At 38.4% G+C, this 22481-nt stretch overlaps 1 protein-coding gene across 1 annotated transcript in view; it reads left to right on the plus strand.

Annotated features, from left to right (window-relative positions):
• The window catches only part of TXK (TXK tyrosine kinase), a 41356-nt gene that overhangs the window by 11246 nt on the left and 7629 nt on the right, over positions 1-22481 (plus strand). Inside the window, exons 5-10 of the mRNA XM_044268034.1 lie at positions 108-162; positions 7999-8078; positions 9015-9142; positions 16667-16741; positions 19562-19733; positions 21199-21415. Of these exons, the coding sequence (XP_044123969.1) occupies positions 108-162; positions 7999-8078; positions 9015-9142; positions 16667-16741; positions 19562-19733; positions 21199-21415 (727 nt within the window). The remainder of the gene's footprint in view (positions 1-107; positions 163-7998; positions 8079-9014; positions 9143-16666; positions 16742-19561; positions 19734-21198; positions 21416-22481) is intronic.

Here is a 22481-nt window from a genome sequence, read left to right on the forward strand (position 1 = left end):
AAAATCAATTCTGTAGTAAAGTTCTTAAAAATAAAGGAAATGAAGCAGAGTTTTTTTCTGAAAAAATAGAATATAAAATTTTAAAATTATTTTTATTGCTTTTACAGGTGGTACCATAAAAACATTACCAGAAATCAGGCAGAACGTATTTTGAGACAAGAGGTAATTCAGTTTTTTCATGAATAACTTGTGAATATTTTCAAAATTTCTGAGAGAGCTACATTGTAAAGATCTGACCAAACTAAAAAGTTCTATTACTTCCTGTTCTTTACAGTTCTAAAATATTTATTACAGCTTTATCTCTATTACGCATTTTCCGAGAAGTTGTAAACCAGATGTATTTGTATCAGCTCATGTTTTTCATTGACTTTCATGGTAACTTGAGCAATGTATTTTTCCTGAAATGATTTCAACTCCAACATACTAAAACTTCTCTTTCACTCCAAAGCGCATTCTGCAGGACAAGTCTATTTGGAATTTCCCATATACTTCTGCATCACAGACAATAAAATATATACTCTGTCTTCATGAGCATAGTTAAGGCTTCTTAAAAACACATACAGAAAAATACTGATGGCGGCTCTTTCTTTGTTCTTTGGGAACAAAAAGGAAGAGCCAGGTAGCCAAAACATCAAACTCAGATCAAAACTGCTCTTTTAGGTCAAAGCAAAACAAAACTGCATACAGTTTCCAACGGACGGTAAATATGAACTGTGGGCAAATGTAGAGTCAAACCTAGAAACTAGGTAAGAGGTATATGTGTCACTTTGCCCTCCTGTCGGATGTTGAGGAAATCTAGAAGTATGAGTGAGAAAGAAATCAGTTCTGTAACGAAAAGTCAATGCCAGTAATGGCTCAAGACCCAGGGGAGGTCCAGTGAGTAGTGGGGGGTTAGACAGAGTTTGAGGTCTCAGCTGGCAGGCAGGGGGTGGGAGTGGAGGTTGAAGGCCAGGTGTGGCTTCACTGGCTAGGAGGAAATGGGACACACCAGCAAATGTGGTACCCACCTGGCATGGTGACAGCAGGTGACCTTCTGTAGAGTGATATAGTAGGTCTAGAATGGACAAATGATGTTATGACAAGTAGGAAAGAGAGACTCTTCAGGAAGCCAGAACAGAGCCAGGGGCTGACTTCCCTAGAAAACAGGGAATTATGTAACACCCCCACCCATACCCATAACCCAGACAGCACAAATAGCAACATTTGGCCATAACATTCATAAACAAAATAAAACCTAGCAGTTGCAATTGAAACCTATCCCTTCGCTCCTCTGTTCTGTCCCCGCCCATTCTCCAGAGGCGATCACAATAGAAGGGTGTGCGCCCATTGTGTCCAATTGCTTCTATTCTTACCATGTATAGGTGCATTAATAACCTACAGTGTTGTGTGTTTTAATGCTTGACATAAGGGAGATCATATGTATGTTGATTTTTAATGAAACATTGTATTTCAATTTTACTCCCATGGATACATGAAGAATAAACACATTCTTTTAACTGTGGCATTTCATTATATGAGTATACCAAAACCTATTGCTAATCATTCACCTTGTGTCTAACTTCTTAGTATTATGAACAAGGCTGCCAAGAACTTTTGTGTACGTATTACCTTGTACAAAAGGGCAAGGGTTTCTTTCGGTTATACCCAGAAATGAGATGGCCAGAAACTCTGTGCAGACTTAGCATTACTAGATATTTTGAAATCATGACTCAAAGTACTTGTACTCATTTATGTTCTTACAAGGAATCTGAAAACTGATCCTCTACGTTCTTGTCAACAGTTGGTAACCTCGTATTTTGATTTATTGGAAAATGGTATATATATTTTAAAATGTGCATTTCCTTGTTAAGCAGTTCAGTTCAGTGACTTTTCATGTGTATGCTAGCTTATTGGGCTTCCTTACATGACTGCTAATATCCTCTGCTCATTTTTTGATAGTTTGCTTTTATAGCTGATCAATATGTATTTTAACTTTATTTATTTATTTTTTTAAAGAGGCATTTATTTATTTATTTGACAGAGATCACAAGTAGGCAGAGAGGCAGGTAGAGAGAGAGAGGAAGGGAAGCAGGCTCCCCGCTGAGCAGAGAGCCCAATGCAGGGCTCGATCCCAGGACCCTGAGGTCATGAGCTGAGCCGAGGTAGAGGCTTAACCCACTGAGCCACCCAGGAGCCCCTATCAATATGTATTTTAAAAAAAGTATATTCTGAATCTTTTGTCAGTTGTATGTTACCACTATGTTCTTTTGATTTTTGGCTCTAAAAATTTTTTTAATGTTCTTTTCTTATTTTAAATTTTAAAATTAGTGTCAAATTTCTCAATTTCTATGATCTCTCTCTTTTTTAGCATAATAAATTCTTCTCTCTCCTGATGTCTCAAAGAAAATTTATATTTTCTTTTAAATGGTTTAAAGATTTACTTTTAATATTTAGGTCCTAATATGTTCCAAGTGTGTATGTGTGTGTGTATATGTGTGTGCTATTGGTGTGGATATTTTAAAAAATATACATGTTTTCCCTATATATCTTAAAATATTTGTGTAATTTGTATATTTTCTATTTTTTTGAAAGTACCTGGATTAAATCCTACTTGGTCAACGAGGCATTTAAAACACATATATTGCTAGTTTGAGTTTCTTAATACTTCTTTAGTATTTGTCCTGTTATGTTCACAAGAGGTCTGGCTTTTAATTTACAACTCTCTTTGTTTAGTTTTAGTATTAAGGCTATACTAGCATCAAAAATGAGTTGGGACATGAGATTTTGTCTCTTCTTACAATCTTTAAAATAGTTTATATTGAATAGAGGTTATTTGTTCCTTGGAGTTATATATATCTCTAATAAAATAATGTGGACATGCTGCTTTTTCAAACAGATATTTGACTACTGATTTAATTTCCTTTTCTTCTTGAGATGTTTGAGAACTTACATTTGCATGGAGAATTACTTACTTTATTTTCTAATTGATTGCATAAGTTTTATAGATGTATCTTATAATTTTATTTATTTCATATTTCAATAGTATATTTATACAGTTTAAAAATCAAAAGATTTTGAATTTTCTTCTATCCTTGTCCCCAAGACACCAGTCCCATTTCCCATCAACAAACTTCTATTATTGGTTTATTTTGTGTCCTTTCAGAAATATTTAATACATACACCAGTAGAAATATATCTTCTTATATTGTTATTCTTGGGCAAATGGTACCTATTATATATTGTGTGTATTACTTTTTTCACTCAGTAGTATGTGTTGGGAAGGAAACTGCTCACGTCGGTGCACAGAAAGGGTCCTCATTCATTCTAGAACTGCATAATATTTCTTACTCTGGACATACCACAATTCATTTAAGAAATTTAATGGAAGGGTGGAGAGCTGGGCTCTTGGTTTCCAATTGGTTGTGATCTTGGGGTCCTGGGATTGTGTGCGTGGGACTCTGCACTTGGCTGGGAGTCGGCCTCGGATTCTTTCTCTCTCCCCCTCTACCTCTCCCCATCCTTGTGCTCTCTCTTTAAAATAAATAAATAAAATCTTTAAAAAATTAATGGGAATTTAAGTGGTATATACTCTTTTGCTATTAAAATGGTGCTGACATAGGTAACTTACCTATACATCTTTTCCCATTTATGGGAGTATATATGTGGAATAAATCCCCCAAGGTAGAAATTCTGGGTCGAAGGGAAGGTACATTTCTACTTTTGGTAGGTATTAAAGTATACTCTATAGGAGTTGTACAATTTATGTGCCTCCTAAAAATGTAAGAGCGCCCATTTCTTCACAACCTCTCCAGCAAGTGTTTAATGAAATGTGTGGCACTTTGTAACCATCAGTGTGGGTTTTGTTTACATCTCTCTTATCCCAGGAATGCTAAGCATTTCTGCGTATATAAAATTTTATATATTTGTATCTCTTTTTCTGTAAGCTGTCTGTTCATATCCTTTGCAAAATTTTCTGGTTTTTTTTTTTTTTAGTGATTTCCTTATAATCTGTAGGGCCTATGTAGCTACATTATGGAAATTAGCTCTTTGTGATATGTGGCAATACTTTTCCCAGTTTTTCAATTGAGATAGATATATATATATATATATATATTTTTTTTTTTTTTGTCATAAATAGTGCTTGAATTTTATGTGTTTGAATTTATCAGACAAATTTTTGTAAAGCTTCAGGGTTTGTGTCAGGTTGGAATTATCTTACTCACTCTGAGCTTATAAAAAAATCCCCATGTTTTTTATTACTTTAGGGGTTTTATTTTTTACATTGACACGTTTGATTCATTTGTAATTATTCCTGATGTAGAGTGAGGTATGGACCTGATTTTATTGTTTTTCTGGATGGTTACCAAGTGTCTATCTTTTCTGTATTGATTTGAGGGGCCACTTTTATCATAATAAACACAGCTCCTGTGTTGGACTACATCTGGACTCATTTCTTGGTTTCATTGATTAGCCTGTGTGTTTCGGTGATGGCCTTATAATATTTCAAATACTGAGGCTCTCTTTGTGTGGCTAGCTTCCTTCATTCTTCTTTTCCAGAAATACTCTGGAGATATATTTTATACCTATGAACTTCATAATTATTTTGCCTAGTTTAAAAAAGCTTCCTGCTGGTGCATTAAATTTACAGAGTAATTTAGGGAAAATTGTTTGGGCATTACAAGTCAGTGGGCCTTGGGGGTCAATTTGTTCTGGGACCTAGATATTATGATTCCTATAGAAAAAAATTAAAATGAAGTCCCTGCTTCAAACAAAAATAAATCTTGGATGGATTGAAAAGAAAACCTAATGAGAAAAGCAAATATCTTTATGTTCTTTAGGAGCATTTAACGGATTTATTTTAAAAGATTTATTTATTTACTGGAGAGACATTGAGAGAGAGAGAAATTGCATGTGCAGTGGGGTCAGGGAGCAGAGGGAGAGGGAGAGAACAACTCCAAGCAGACTCCAGGCTGAGCACAGAGCCCAGCATGGGGCTTGATGTCAAGACTCTGAGATCATGACCGGAGCTGAGATGAAGAGTCAGTCAACTGATTGTGCCACCCAGGTGCCCCCTTAGGAGCGTTTTAAAGTTTTCTTCATATACCTCTTACACATTTATTTGTAAGTTTATGTAAGACTTTCTTATTTTTTTGTTGCTACTATATAAATATATATATATATAGAGAGAGAGAGAGTTTTTTTTTTTTTAACTTATGAAAGCTCTTGAGTTCTGTGAATTAATTTTGTAACAGAAGACTTTGGTGAATTCAAAATTTTTTTGGTAGTAGTTTTTTAGTTGATTCTCCTGAGTTTGAAGTAGAACCTTATCAACAGCAAACAGTGATGATTTCAACTCCTTTTTACAATTTAATACCGTATTTCTTGGTGGGTTTTTTTTGTTTTTGTTTTGCCTCTCTTTTAATCGCATTAGCTGGCATCTCAGAATATTAAATCCCAGTGCTGACAGTGGGCATTTCTTTTCCATGATTTCAGTTGGAGTGATTCCCACAGAAACCATAAGGCTGGACTTGGGACAAATGTAAATATGGGCTATTGTGTTAAGGAAGTTCATATATATTATGATTTTACTGAGAATTTAAAGAAAACTGATTCTGGAGGTTGAAATTTGTCAAATGCCCTTTCGATATCTATGGTGATGTTCATGAGATTTTTCTCCTCAGATCTATTAATTATATTAATAAAATCCCTAATATTGATTACTTTTTCATTTCTGCATGTAATCCCTCTTGGTCATAGTATACTATTCTACTTTGCTACTGGATTCAGTTTGTTAATATTTAATTAGGATTTTTGAGTGGACATGAGTGAGACTTGTTAGTATTTTTCCCTTTTGTACACAATATTTACTGTGTTGTTGGTGTTGATATTAAATCCATTTTATATACAAATTTAGTTTTTCTTCTTTTCACATGCTCTGGAATCATGCAACATCACAATATGTTTCCATCGAGTGGGTTTTTTTTTTAAGATTTTTATTTATTTATTTATTTGACAGAGAGAGAGAGATCACAAGTAGGCAGAGAGACGGGCAGAGAGAGGGGGAAGCAGGATCCCCGCTGAGCAGAAAGCCCCATGCGGGACTCAATCCCAGGACCCCGAGATCATGACCTGAGCTGAAGGCAAAGGCCCAACCCACTGAGCTACCCAGGCCATCCATAGTGTTTTTAATATTGTAGCTCTTTTAAAATCTTATCCATTTTCCCATTCAGTAGGTCCATTAACATTTCTAGGTCTTCTGAAATGAATTTTGATAAATTTTATGTTTTGCTAGTTAATTACTCATTTCATTCAAATTTTCAAATGTATTGTGTAGATTCAATATGATTCTTTCATTTTTTTCCTGGATCTTGATGGCTTATTTTCTTAAAATATATTTTCCCTATTATTTACTAATTAGATCAGTTAGCAAGTTACCTATTTCATTGTTTTTCCATCTATAACCAGATTTTGAATTTAATGACTAGTTCTGTTATATTTTTGTTTTTATAATTGATTATTTTCTGCTTTTGTCTTCATTCATCTCATTCTTCTACTTGACTTGGTTCTTGTCCCAACGTGTTGAGGTAGATACATTTATTTTGTATTTCCTTTGTTTACTGTTGTAAGTAATAAGACAGCACTGTTTGAACTATGTGGCAGTTTCTGATATGTGATAGGTCTTTATATTATTTTCTAGATGTTTTCATTTTTACTTGAGTTTCCTTGAGTTATATAAAAGAGAACTTAAAAATGTAATGCAGTAGTAGCTGTCTCCTTTGGGGCTTGTTATTAATTTCTACTTCTATCGTTGTGTGGTCATGCTTGTTGTTTGCACTCTCTGCACCTTGAAGAGGAGGTCACTACCTAGACAATTTGATTGAACGCATGGTGTCTATGTGTTTGTGTATATGTACTCCCTACGTATCTACTGCACATACAACTTGGTTTTTTACCTCTTCATCTTTTATATCTTCTGTCCTCTGTGGTGTGTAACACAATCCTTGGACATGGTAGGAATTCAATAAAAGCTAGACTTTTATTATTTTAAAAGGTTATGAGAGATTTTCTTAATTTTAAAGTTTGACCAGAAAATGAGGCTTGTTCCTTGGTCAGCATCAGGCAGGAAGGAAAGACTGTGCTCAATGTGTCGCACTCACTTTGAGGGTCACACCTTGGTGTTGGCTTTGGGCAGTTCTCGGGCAAGTTGTTGGCACTTCAAAAGTGTAGACTTTCACACATTTGGCAAACTTCTGAGATACTTCCCTCTCCACAAGGGTAAACATGCTCAGTAAAGGTGGAAAAAAAATTTTTTTTTACACTATCAAACAAACAACACAAACCAAACAGTCCAACATTCAATGTCATTTGAAAACCATCTACAGCTTTACTGGGGTTTCCCAGAGGATGTCCATGGGATTCCAGTTCATAATCGAACATCAAACTTGTAATATTCTTGTCTCCTGCTGATTCTCTTCTTGTCTCTCCCATTCTCTGGAGGCAACTAAAATCACTCCTCTGCTCTTCTCTCCAGATGCCCCCAAAGCTTATTCTCTCTCCATCCCTGTCATGGATTCTGCTCATTTTTCCTCCTCCCTGCTTTTCCAGATGTATTTCTCGCTGCTTCCCTCACCCCATCTGCCATGTTGTTTCTTTTCTTCCATAATACAAACTGCCGGTCTGTCTTACTGTGCTTCCTGTCCATCAGCAATGTGTATCTATTACCTTGATCACTATAACGGAAATAACAAAATGGGGTACAAGGTTGTCAAATGCAGAATTTTTCTTAGAAAAATCCAGAACAAGTTTTTAAAAATACTCATGCATTATAAGTTTTTATCCCAATTAAATGTTTTTGTAGGTAGGACTTCTTAACATATAAGGGAGATAAGATTGCATGTATTTGTGAAAATATTCTCTTCCATTTGTAGGAAGTCAGTAGGGTTTGGTTTTTATTCCTGAGATGGAGGTTTGTTTTTCTTCCTAAGAAGGACTAAATTTGTACAATGAATTGTTTTGCAGTCGAAAGAAGGTGCATTTATGGTCAGAGATTCCAGACATTTGGGATCCTACACAATTTCTGTGTTTATAAAAGCTAGAAGGTAAGCAACTGTGATTTTGATCACTTTAGAGGTAAAAATCCTTGGGACAATCTTATGGAGACACTTGTCACACGGAGAAAGAGATATCACAGAACAGGAGACTGTTGGCCTGGAAGTTAGTACAACTGATTGGTATGAGTTGCATTCCTAACAGGCTCTGTGTGAGACATTGATAAGTTAATGGGACTTGTCCCACCTCCTTTCCTCAACCACGAGGAAGTTGGCTTGGTGGTAGCAGGTAGTGGCGGTGCTTTCCTCATATCCCTTGGTTTACCTTGGGGTTTACCCATAGAGTGTTCTGCACTGAGAAAGCTTCTCGTGCCTTCCTACTGGAGGGTGTTCTCTGGCTGTGGGAACTCGTGGACCCCAAGGGTAGACTTGTGGTGCCTGAGAATTAGCATCCTAGGAGCAACCCTCCATCAAGGAGGAATGGAAGATTAGCCTTTCAGCTCCTTTGGATTTTTGTGGGACAATTCTCAGACGTGTTCCACAATCTCTCGGGGCTGCTCAGAGTCCCTGTAGCTCACAGCAAACCCGCTTATCAACATACTCTGGGTTTTCCTCCTTTCTTTGTTTCATATCTCCTTACATCCCTCACAGTAAAATTATTCACTTACTGAACTGACACTGATATTCAACAAATACTTATAAGTGTCCCTAATGGGCTCTTCTGTTTTGGACACTGGAGTTGTGCACTCAACAACTTTGGCTGGAGTTGTGTTCGAATCTAAGGACCCAGTAAGATGGCTCAGGAATTTAGCCAGTGGTGACGAGGTACTAGTTGACTAACTAGTCAACTAACTAGTTGACTAACTGCAGCGTGTAGTGTCCCTAGGATAAACGTTTCAGAGGTGGAGTCCTGTTGCTTCACGAAATTTGACTAAGTTTCAAAGTGGTCTTTTGCTTGTTTACTAATTCACATTCTATTGACTGTAGGAATATGGAGGCTACCATCAAACATTACCAGATTAAAAAGAATGACTCAGGACAGTGGTACGTGGCTGAGAGACACCTCTTTCAATCAATCCCTGACTTGATCTGGTATCACCAGCACAATGCGGCAGGTAAGTCAGGACCTTCAGGCTGGGAGAGTCAGGGAGCCTGGCCCCCCAAGGCAGGCAATGCGTCTTTGGTCTCAGACACTTTAACAGGAACGAATACCCCTGCAGAGATCTGTAAGTGCTTGAAATACAACCTGTGTTCTGAATAATTCTCCTCATTGATGCTTCTTTGTTTTTCTAGTAAGGGGCCAAGAGGTAGGTTGATTTTTTTTTACATTTCTGACAGGTTAGAAAAATGATAGCTGGCAGAAAAGCAAAAGGCAATGTAATCCCAATGCATTTGTTCTGGAAATTTCCATAGGGCTAAGTGTAATGGAATTTCAAGTGCCCTCAATAATCATGCTTCCTTCTCTCTTTGCCCCCATAAATTCACTCTCTACTTCAATCGTACAGAAAATAGCCCTTACATATCTCATTCTCTGTTCCTTCCTGTTTTGGAGATTGCAAAAAGTTGAATAGGACACAGCTTTTCACAGTTAAAATTTGACTTAAATAAAGCAGAGGCATCATTTAACCCCCTTCCCCAGGTGTTGTTTGCAGTAGTTGTTAATTTTGCAAATTTATCTATGGAAAGATAATGGATTTCAGAAAGTTCCACCACAATTATAATCACAGCTCTGGCCTTCAGTCCTCCCCCAACCTGTCCCGGACCACTTTGAACACAGGGGGAATCTTCTTACCTCAACATTATAGAATTTGGAACCCACTGTAACTTTTCATATTATTTTGACTTGTTGCCATACAGTACTTCTTAAGATTTCTCTCAAGAGAAGTTGTGTTGACAAAAACAAACAAACAAACAAACAAAAAACTTTTGAAAAAGGACCACTTTTCCATTACACTAGTTCTAAATATCAAGAGTAAATCCAAGGAAGTTTTTATCCATTTTGGGGATGAGTCCACATGGATATTCCAGACGGTCTCTGGGAGTTTGGTTAGACAGAGGTAGCAGTGGGTCTGAGTGGGACCAGGGAGGAGGTATTCGTTTCTAGAGATAGAAACCCTTAGAATCAGGAGATCAGTTCTGAGTTTTTTTCTTCACAGTCCTCTTTTCCTTCCCTTCAAAGAAAAAGTTTAAGAAACAGAGTGCTTATGCTGGTGTGGTTAAAAAAATACTAAGATCAGGATGTGCTGACATGAAGAGATGTTAGTGATAAGTTATTTAGTAAAGAGAAAAAAGTGCAAAGCAGTATATGAGAATAGAGTTCCACTTTTGTAAACAAAAATACACACATGTGTGCATAGAAAAATTCTGTTGAAGTTTAGTTAATTTTTAAACTGAAAAGATTATAACGGACTACAAATTTAATGTTTACCTCTGGGAAATGACATGGGGGGGTGGTAAGGGAAGCTTTTATTTTCTGCCTTATGAGATTGCTTTAGGGTTTGATATTTTTGCTACAGTGTACATGAATTATTCTTATAATGCATAAAAGATCACTTTTTAAAAAGATTTATTTATTTATTTATTTGACAGAGAGAGCCATCACAAGTAGGCAGAGAGGCAGGCAGAGAGAGAGAGAGGGAGAAGCAGGCTTCCCGCCAAGCAGAGAGCCCAATGTAGGGCTCGATCCCAGGACCCTGAGATCATGACCTGAGCCGAAGACAGAGACTTTAACCCACTGAGCCACACAGGCACCCCAAAGATCACTTTTAAAAAGAAAAAAACTGGATCAGGGCGCCTGGGTGGCTTGGTTCTTTAAGCGTCTGCCTTCAGCTCAAGTCATGATCCTAGGGTCCTGGGATCCAATCTGATGTGGGGCTCCCTGCTTCCATGCCCTCTGCCGCTCTCCTGCTTTTGCGCTCTCCCTGTCAAATAAATAAATAAAACCTAAAAAAAAAAAAAAAAAAAGAGAGAGAGAGAAAAAGTGATTTAAACAAAACAACAACAAAAAAAGAAAAACTTCCAAGTATAGCCATATTTATTAGGGAGAAAAGAAAGTACAGAAGATATAAGAAAATAAGAAAGAAAGATGATAAGGGGAAGGGAATGGGAGCCAGAAACAGCGATGTTTATTGAAGACTTACTTTGGGCCTGACCCTATTCTAAGCATGTTTATGTGTATTTATTTATTTATTTAATCTTCGGAATGATCCTGAGAAGTAGGTGCTGTTGGTAGCTCCATCTTACAGATGAAGAAACTGAGGCATGGGTGGTACATATGATTACACAGTTAGTAAGCATTTGTGCTGAGATTTGAACTCAAAGAATCCTTGAGACCATTAGAACCATTGAACCCACTGGCTCCAGAGTCTGGTCTCAATGACTGTGGTAGCTTCCAGAAAGACACAGATCATATCACTGGAGGGTACTTTGGAGGGTCCAGTTTCAGAGGAGGCTGTGAATCAGAGCCCATGACTATCTTGTTGACTTTCTTTCTTCTGGTCAATTTAGTCATGACAATCCATCTCTTTCCCAGAAGTAAGGACAGTGTTAAGAGAGTGACTTCTTTCCATCAGAGAGATAGACTATCATTAAACCACTGGTTGTAAATCACAGAGTAAAATGTTTAGCAAATAGGAACTTTGAAAATTAGAAGAAAGTGTTAGGGTCTTAAAGAAATCCCTCGTTATGTTCTGTAGGTGTTGTAGAGTCCCAACTCGATGAGGACTCTAACTTCAGCCAGGTCTTCACTGTTAAGTATCCTCTCCTGTTCTCTCTTCAAACTTTTACCATTCTTCTCAAGGCCCCTTTTCCAATATTATCCATTGCCCTATCAACAAACCCCTAGCTGTCCACTTCATTAAGAAAACTGAAGCCACTGGTCATGAATTGCCTCAGTCTTGTCCTCTGGCTACCAAGCTGTCATCCTTGTCTCACTCCTTCCAGTAGTAGCAAGGCTGAGCCTATGCTCCTGTTCCCTTTTCTCCTCTCCTGCTGGGACAACCAACCATCCACTCTTCCTTTCTCTCCTGTATCTCACCCATTTCTTCTTATTTTCTCCCTTAACCTTGTAAACATCCTTAAGAAAAGCCAAAAAACAAAGCCCTCCCTAGGTCCTTTCTTCTTTTAGATATTGGTCTTCAAAAAATCACAATTTTAGAAGACTGTGTCCACATCCATTGTGTCCATTTGGTCATTTTCCACTTGCTTTTCAAATGTCTGCAGTCTGGCTTCTGCCTCTGTTGCCCCCATTGCCCAACATCTTACCAGTGACCCCCATATTGACCTATAAGGTGATGCTTTCTGCTCTTCTATTTTTCAAGTTCTCTGTCACTCCTTGAAACTCCCTGCTTTCCAGATGTTTTGACATTGCCTTTTCTCATTCTCGAACTCAGATCATTCCTTAAAGTTCTTCCCAAAGGGTCTTATTTCTACTCTTCCCTTAAACATTGGTATTCTGCAGGGATCTGTCCCTGATCACTCGTCTCCTCACCCTAGACTTTTCTCTTTGCAGAATTCTTCTGCCTGATAGTCCCAGGCACTTGCAATCCTACGAGCCCTGAGTCAGTGATGGTATGGAACTCTTCATCTTAACCCCTGCTTTCGCTCCAAACCTACTCTTCCTGTTGTCTATTTCAGATAATAGTGTCATCATCCTGCCAGTTACAGGGGCTGGAAACAGGAGTCACAATCACAAGGATAATGATCTCATTATCCTTAATGGATAACTTCTTTCCTCCTTCCCTTCCCCTCTGTCTCCTCTCCTTCCCCTCCCTTCCCCCATCCTTTCCCTCCCTCTCTTTAATTACTCTTTCCCTTCCCCTACCTCCTCCTTCTCCTCCTCCTCCTTCTCCTCCTTCTTCTCTTCAGTTATTAGAAAACTTTCTTTTATTGAAGTGTATTTACCACGCAGTAGTATATTCAATGATTCAACATTTATATAGTGATTCAACATTTATATACATTACAAAGTGATCACCACAATAAATCTAGCTACCATCTGTCACCATGCACAGTTATCACATATTATTAACTATATGCCCTATGCTATACATTGTATCCCCTACAAAAAATTTATCTTTTAATCTTTCCTTATTTTGCCCATCCTACCACCCCCAACCTCTTACTTTAGCAACTGCCAGATTGTTCTGTTTCTATGAGTATGTTTCTGTTTTGTTTTGTTTTCTTGCTTTGTTTTTTTTTGTTTTGTTTTGTTTTTAGATTTCACATAGAAGTGAATTCATACAGTATTAGTCTTTTTTCTCTGATTTTTTCACTTAGTCTAATACTTTCTAGGTCCATCCACATTGTTGTAAGTGGCAAGATTTTATTCTTTTTTATGGCTGAAGGCTATTTCATTATTCCAGCCATATATTCTTTATCTGTTCATCTATCAGCAGACACTAAGGTTGCTTCTGTATTTTTTCTGTTTAAATAATGCTGCAGTGAACATAAGGGTGCATATGTCTCTTCAAATTAGTGTTTTTTGTTTTTTAAATTTCTTTGGAGAAATACCCAGAAGTGGAATTGCTGGATGGTATGGTAGTTTTATTTTTAGTTTTTTGAGGCACCTCTACACTGTTTTTCATGGTGACCACACCGTTTTGTATTCCCATCAACAGTGCGTGAGGATTCTCTTTGCCTTGCATCTCTTTACTTCGCCAACACTTGTTATTTCTTGTCTGATTGGTACTAGCCATTCCAACAGGTGTGAGGTGATACCTCATTGTGTATTTGATTTGCATTTCCCTGATGATGAGGAATGCTGAGTAGCTTTCCATGTATCTGATGACCATCTGTATGTCTTTTGGGGGAAATATCTACTTGGGTCCTCTGTCCATTTTTTACATTGGATTGTTTGGTCTTTTTTTTTTTTGATATTGAGTTGTTTGAATTCTTTATGTATTTTGGATATTACTTCTTTTCAGTCATAATATTTGCAAATACCTTCTGCCATTCAAGTAGGTTGCCATTTTGTTTTTTGATGGTTTCCTTCACTGTGCAAAAGCTTTTTAGTTTGATGTAGTCCCATTTGTCTATTTTTGCTTTTGTTGACTTTGCTGAAGTAGACAGATGAAAAAAATATTGCTTAGACTGATGTCCAAGACCTTATTACCTATGGTTTCTTCTGGGTATTTGATATTTTCTGGTCTTACACTTAAGTCTTTAATGCATTTTGAGTGTATGTGTTTGTGTGTATTTGTGTGTGTAGTATAAAAAAGTGGTCTACTTTCATTCTTTTGCCTATAATTGTCCAGTTTTCCCAGCACTATTTATTAAAGAGACCTTCGATGGGTATCTTTTCACCGTTGTATGTGTTTGTCTTCTTTGTCAAAGATTAACTGACCATATAATCTTGGGTTTATTTCTGGACTTTCTGTTCTGTTCCATTGATTTGTGTGTCTGTTTTTGTGCCAGTAACATACTGTTTCAATTCTTATAGCTTTGTAGTATAGTTTGAGATCAGGGAGTGTGATACTTCCAGCTTTGCTTTTCTCTCTCAAGATTGCTTTGGTTATTCAGGGCCTTTTGTGAGTCCATACAAATTTTAGTACTATTTGTTCTAGAACTTTCACTTAATTATCAAGTGCAATGAATTTCATATCCAAAGTATGTCTCATGTAGGTTCCTGCCTCTCTTTGTCTCCCAGGGCTGCTCTAATCGTTGCTCACTTGGACAACCGTAATGGCCTCTTATCTGGTCTTGCCTTCAATGTTGACTTCATCTCAATCCATCCTCTATGCTGACATCAGAATGAGCTACCAAAAATATAAATCTGACCATGCTTCTCCCTTATTTGGGAACTCTCCATGGCTCCTTCTCACTTGCTGGATGATGTAATGTTCCCTAACATGGCTTACATGACCCATCATAACCAGAATATTACCTACGTCTCAAGTGTAATTTCTTGCCTCTTCTCTCACCTTTTGCTCAAGTAGCACATCCTGCTTCATCTCTATGTATCATCTCATACTGTTACCTTTGCCTGGACTGTTCCTTACAGATTCTCTTCATGGGTTAACTCCATTTGTCGTATTCATCTCAGGGATCACTTCCTTCCAGAAGACTTCTTTGAATCCAAAAATGTGTGAGGTGCTGTGTCTTAGAGCTTCTTGTGTTTCCCCAGCCCAGGTTCTACTCCTTTTATATTAGAATTGCCTTTCTCTGCCTGTCTCCCCTCACTGAGATGGAGCCCCTGAGTACAGAATCCTAACCTTATTCATCTTCGGTCCTCCAGAATCTTGGAGATCTACCTAGAAGACTGTCTTACTCACAGTAGGCACTTGATGATCCTTTTTTCCTTTCTCTTCTTACACTGGCCACATTTGTTTCTGTCTTCCAGCCTTTGCACATGCTGTTCCATCTGCCTGGAAAGCTCTTCTTCCAATCTTTGTAAGATGACTCCTTGTCAATGAACATCAGCATAGCTGTCATCTTGTCAGAAAGGCCTTTCCTGAGCACCCACTTGATAGAAGCTGTATTGTATCTACTCTGCTTACCCCTTATCATCGTCTGCTTTTTCTTATGTGTGTGTGTGTACTTGTTTATATTTTCTTCTCCTACTAAAATGTCAGCTCTACAGGAACAGGGATCATAACTGGCTTATTCACTGCCTCACTGCTCTTCCCACTGTTTGGATGGTGCTTGGCACAAAGCAGGCTCCAAATAAACATTAGTCGAAGAAATAAATAATAAATGTTTGTTGAACTAAATTGAAATTGATGGAACAGAATACTACAGGTTGACCCAATAAAAAGAAGTCTCATTTACTCTACCATGCTCTTAAAAAAAAAAAAAAAAGGAAAAACAAAACAAAAAACAACCCAACTACTCTCAAAAAGTGGGGTCAGGAAATGGGTACACTTAAACACTGTTGGTGGTTGAATGAATTGGTAACAAGTTTTCTATATGTGCTTTGATCAAGAAGTCACATTTTAAGGAATTTATTCTAAGGCGATAATTTGAGAGGTACCTAAAAATTTATGTTCAAAAACATATAGCATTGGGGGCTTTGGTGGCTCTGTGGGTTAAGCCTCTGCTTTCGGCTCAGGTCATGATCTCAGGGTCCTGGGATCAAGTCCCACATCGGGGGTCTCTGCTCAGCAGGGAGCCTGCTTCCCACCACCCCCCACCCCAGGCCTGCCTCTCTGCCTACTTGTGATCTCTGTCAAATAAATAAATAAAATTTAAAAAAAACCCCACACAGCATATTTTATAATAGTGGCATCTTAGAAATAACTGAACTCTAATTTATAGTCACTAACGTATATCAATGGCATATTGAATGTAAAACAGTTTCTAGGAAAGCATGTACTTTTCTGTGAAACATATAGGGTGTATATATGTTTTCAAACACATATATAGAGATCTTTGCCAAGGTGTTCACATGAATGATAACATGCATCTCTGGCTGCAAAGATTTTGTGAGATCTTTACTTCGTGTTTAAATTTTCTTGGATTTTAAAATGTGTGTCCAATGAGCAAATGTTATTTTATGAAAAATGGAGAAAATAAGTAAATAGACTCATGGAGAACACTTTTCCACCTAACTTATTTGAAGACCATCATCATCATCTAGTACACTGGTTTTTTTCTTTTATGTTAGTAAGCAGCTTGAAATGCCAATTTCTGTCTCTCCCCAGGTCTCATGACCCGTCTCCGCTACCCAGTCGGACTGATGGGCAGCTGTTTGCCAACCACAGCTGGCTTTAGCTATGGTAACGTATGTGCGTGTACCCAAGGGCAACATCGAGTCCAGCAAATAATCAACCCCAAGTTCCCTCTACGTTTCTTTAAATTCTTAGCTTTTCTGAGATGTCTAGATAGGTTTCCTCTCAAAGTTTAAATCCCCCTTCTGAGATACTTAAATAAAATACATGCATCTCACAAGAGCAATTTAAACTTTGGAAGGAAATGTTTCGGTTTTGCTTCAAATTTCTTTATACAGTAGCAGGAACGCTTTTGATAGATTACAATCCTTTTTATTTGGCAGTTTGAGCTGTTGCTGACTGGGTACCATGATGACCGGGAAATGACTCTCTCTCTCCAAGAGAGAACTGCTACAAAAAGCCACCCAGAGTTTCCCCTTCCCCTTTTATTAAAAATACAACCTGTAGAGGGCGCCTGGGTGGCTCAGTGGGTTAAGTCTCTGCCTTCCTCTCAGATCATGGTTTCCGGGTTATGGAATCGAGTCCCACATCGGGCTCTCTGCTCAGCAGGGAGCCCGCTTACCTTCCTCTCTCTCTGCCTGCCTCTCAGCCTACTTGTGATCTCTCTCTGTGTGTCAAATGAAGAAATAAAATCTTAAAAAAAAAAATACAACCTTAGAAAGTTTAATTTGAAATATTTTTAGCAGATGAATATTTGCAAATCTGTAAGAGTAAAGAAGAGCCAAAGAATTCTGTTCTGTAATTTGGTGACACTTTATTCCCTTAAGTTTCTCTCATTAGTGAGAAACAGAAAATACCTAGATAAATGATGACATCATTACATAGTGTAACAGATAAGCAGGACTCAGGCTCTCTATTTTAATTGGGATGGGAGAATGATTCAGGGTATTATGGGTCCTGGGTTATTCCTCTGCCCTTAATACTATACATATAATAAAAGTTCTGTCATTAACCATTTATTTAGGTAGAGCATGGTCCTGTTTAATTTTTTAAAAATAAACTTCTTAATTTTTTAACATTTAGAACAGTGCACAGCTCATAACTCTATAGCTCAATTAGTTTTGCCTGGTTTTGACTATTTAATATGAATGGAATGAGACACTGTGCATTTGTATCTGGCTTCTTCCTCTTCCCTGGTGATGTTGGGTGTGGCTTGCTCATCTCCGCTGGGGTGTTGTGTGACATTCACGACTATACCACAGCTGACTTACCAGTCCTTCCGTAGATGGCCATTTGGGTTGACACCAATTTTTATCTCATAAATAACATCATTATGGACATTCTTGCATGTCTTTGGATGAGGTTCAGTACACGTTTAAGCTCCACCAATGTTAGCTGTACACTTAGGAGTAGAATTCTTGGGTCATAGAGTATGTGCACACTCAGATTTGGTTCATTTTCCAAAACGCTTATACCAAATTACACTTCAATCAATAGCATATGGGCTTTCCAGCTGTTCCACACTTTTACCCTTGCCAATACTTAGTATTCTTGTGGATTCTTGTCTTTAGTTTTCACGTTAGCCAATCTGGTGTATGTACTAGTGTTATCTCGTTATGGTCTAAATTTGCATTTCCCTGATTACTAATTATTTTGATCAACTTTTAGTAGGCTTAGTGGCCATTTGGGTACCCTCTTTTGTGAAATATACTCCATTCAAGTTTTCTAACCTTTAAAAATGTAGTTATTTGCCTTTTTCTAGTTAATTTTTTCATATTCTGAATAGGAATTCTTTACAGGTGACATGTTTTAGAAATACCTTCTCCCAATCTGTGGCTTACATTTTCCCTCTCTTAATGGGGTATATTTGATGAACAGGATTTTTATGAAGTGTAATTTGTCAGTATTTTCCTTCATGGTTATATTCTGTTGAATAAATTTATGTCAGTATTAAAGTCATAAATATATGCAGACCATGTTACTTTTAAAACATACCCTATTATTGGAAGGCCGCCTTTACAATTTTTTTAAAGGCATTATTCAAAAGTTCCACCAGATGGCGGTGTTACTATGTAAAAAGAGACACTAAAAAGGAAATTTGCTCTTTCAACAGTTTTCAAGAGGGTTATTTTAATAAGTTCTTTTTGCCTCATTTGGCTTCTATGGAAGTGAAATATATCATAACACAAATTTCACTTCAAACATATACTTAGAGACATGTGAGTTAGAATTGTAGCATTGGACCTATTTATTAGGTGAATTTGTTAGGCTTTTCCCTAGGAGAAGGTGTGAAGACAGGAAAGCCCTTTAGGGTGGGAGTGGACAAAGGAGCAACAGAAGAAGTGGTATAGGCGGAAGGTAGGGAAAAACAAATGTCCTGTGTCTCACAAGTTTACTCAGAAGGACAAAAACAAATGGGGACATACATATTCTTGGGGCCTGATCTAATTTTGGTAGGTTTGGTTCAGAAAGGCAAAGCTTTGCCTGCCTTTCATTGTTTCCAAGCAAGTCAAGTACGTATCTTTTTTTTTTTTTTTTAAGATTTTATTTATTTATTTGAAAGAGAGAGAGATCACAAGTAGGCAGAGAGGCTGGCAGAGAGAGAGGGAGAAGCAGGCTCCCCGCCGAGCAGAGAGCCCAATACGGGAGTCGATCCCAGGACTCCAGAATCATGACCTGAGCTGAAGGCAGAGGCTCAGCCCACTGAGCCACCCAGGTGTCCCTCAAGTTCGTATCTTTAAACTTGAATTCTGGAATTACACATGGAAACGACCATGACAGCATTAAAAATGGTTGCCCTTCTGCTCTCCTCATTCATAAAAATTTTAACTTCTTTGTAAAGGAGTAGAGTAGGTCTAGATCATTCCTGAATCTCTTCTAGCTCTAAAATTTTTCCCTACTCGTAACACGGATGTTTTCTTTTTCTAGAAAAATGGGAGATCGATCCTGCTGAGCTGGCTTTTGTAAAGGAGATTGGAAGCGGTCAGTTTGGGGTGGTCCATTTAGGTGAATGGCGGGCGCACATCCGGGTGGCTATCAAGGCCATCAGTGAAGGCTCCATGTCGGAAGAGGACTTCATCGAGGAGGCTAAAGTAATGATGTGAGTATGAGCCATGCCAGATAAGCAGCATGCAGCATTCAGCTGTCATGGAAAGAACATGGGTTTGGGAGCAATCACACTTCGATGTATGTCACAACTCTACTCAAGGTCGTGTGGCGTCCCTTAACTGAAAAATACACTTTATAAAGGAGAAAGCGAAATCAGACAAAATATACATATACAAGATATCTATCTACGGGTTAAAATCATGTGGAGATTCTCTGAACATCTCTTTTCCACTACCTGGTAGTGGTCTTGCATGCTAATCATATGGTAATATGTCAACTAATCACTCATTTACATTATTTTAGGGTAAATAATCTCCCTGAGTCATTGACTTTATTTTGCCTCTATGAATGAAAATAGGTAACATTTCAAGTTACTTTTGACTAACAGAGAAGTTGGCTTATTAGGCATCTTCTAAAATTACAAACATTAACTTGAATATTGTTTTCCATGATGCCTACTTGGCTTAACAAGCCTTTAGGGACTAAATGCTATACTCCAGAAAAACAATAAACTTTTGAAGTTCAGATCACTGCAAAGTTCTATCTGTGTTTTAATAAGCAACATTCAAGGACTTCTGTGTATGTGTGTATGTTTGTGTGTGCATGTATGTGTTTGCTAAATACAGAGCAGGGTTTCAAGTTAGCAAGTGTTTTTGGTCTCCAACTTTATCTACAATTTCAACTTCAATGTCTTAAATTTTTAGGAGAAAAATTTTAAGGATTTTATTTATTTATTCATGCAAGACAGAGAGAGGGGGAAGCAGAGGCAGAGGGAGAATCAGGCTCCCCGATGCAGGGCTCAATCCCAGACCCCAGGATCATGACCTGAGCTAAGCCAGACGCTTAACCGCTTAACCGGTTGAGCCACCCAGGAGCCCTATTTTTTTAGAATTTAATTTTCTTTCTTTCTTTCTTTAATGCATCAATCACGGTTTCCTCCCTTCAATCTGTCTCGAATTTTCATCTGAGCAGCTGCGGGCAGGAAAAGTGAAACTCAAGGAACAGGAGCTCTGTTAAGACCCAGGTGGTGGGTATTATAGAGGGCACGGCTTGCATGGAGCACTGGGTGTGGTGAAAAAATAATGAATAATGTTTTTCTGAAAATAAATAAATTGGAAAAAAAAAAAAAAAGAAAAAGACCCAGGCAAGGAGAAGTGGGCACGAGGAAGCCAAAGGCTTGCTTGCAGGAAGAAAAGCAGAAAAAACCAGAATATGGAGCACGTAATATTCTGTACCTGCAGGGACTTGGGGAGCACTGCTTGAACTCTTGACCCCACTTATGCAGCACGTACAGTGGAAAGGAAACTGTTCTACTTTCTCTGTGGTTGGGTTCATTTTTCTCGAATCTTGATGTTGAAGATTACATACGTAGAGTTGGTAAATATCACCAGTTGAGTCTCCGTGCTTTAAAGGGCAAAAATGAGTCTGCTAACTGGTGTGTGCTTTTTCTTCAACAGGAAATTATCTCATCCCAGGCTGGTCCAGCTCTATGGAGTGTGCATACAGCAGAAGCCGCTGTACATAGTGACCGAGTTTATGGAGAATGGCTGCCTGCTGAAATACGTCAGGGACAGAAGGGGAGCGCTTACCAAGGAGATGCTGCTGAGCATGTGCCAGGATGTCTGCGAAGGGATGGAGTATCTGGAGAGGAACTGCTTCATCCACAGGGATTTAGTGAGTCGGACATAAATCGGCCGATTATTCTCTGCATGACATTGAGAAGAATATGACTATTGAGAACTTTTTGTTTTAAAGACTATTTGTTTTAAAGACTTTATTTCCAGTTTTCAGAGAAAGAGAGAGAGCACTCACAAGCAGAGGGGGAGAGGCAGAGGGAGAGAGAGAAGCAGGCTCCCCGCTGAGCAGGGAGCCCAATGCGGGGCTCGATCCTAGGACCCTGGGATCATGACCTGAGCCAAAGGCAGATGCTTAACCAATGGAGTCACCCAGGCGTCCCCAACGACTTTTACTCTTTTGCATAAAAAGAGTAAATGTTTCTAAATGCTTTCCTATTCATGTAATTCTCTGGGAAATGGAGCTTTATTTTTAATGGCCCCTTGATGCTGTGGCCGAGGGAGGTGCTGTTCTAAATATGCTTTCAAATATGATTAACTACCGCACTTATCAACTAGCCAAAACTAATTTAGTTTTCTTTCCTCTCACCTTCCCTCTCTTTTTCCATTACTTCCAGTTTTCTTACTTTCAACCAATAATCAAATACGTGTTGAGGGCCCGTATTGGCCAAGTGTTCTCTGGGGCATATGGCGGTGCAGATCAGGCTCTAGGGGTGGTTTGCTTGTAACAGTATCACAGCAGCATTGCTGACATCACTGAGGAGGACTAGAAATGTGAAATCCTTCTGTGCTGGAATGCTCTGTACATTACAGCCTAATAAAAAAAATTAAAGCTTGTCTTGCCCCCATTGCCCCGTTGAGTTCAAGGGGCAGCCGAGATTCAGGACCACTGCTCTGGAGGTGGACGGCCTGGGTTGAAATTTGGCCTTTGTTTCTTACGAGCTGTGTGATGTTGGGCAAGCTAGTCAGCCAGGACCTGGTATGAATTGCCCCTTCCTCCTGAGGGCTCGTTAGGAGGATTACATGAACTACTACATGTGTGCACTTACAGTCGCGCCTGGCCTTATACAGGAGCTCAGCAATGCTATTCCATAGTGATAGCCTTTCCGTACCCATTGGGATCACCACTCTGTATCCCTCAAGGCATGTTTCCCAGGCTCCAGCAC

The sequence above is a fragment of the Neovison vison genome, chromosome 11 (assembly GCF_020171115.1).
Source record: "Neovison vison isolate M4711 chromosome 11, ASM_NN_V1, whole genome shotgun sequence".
NCBI classification, from domain to species: domain Eukaryota; kingdom Metazoa; phylum Chordata; class Mammalia; order Carnivora; family Mustelidae; genus Neogale; species Neogale vison.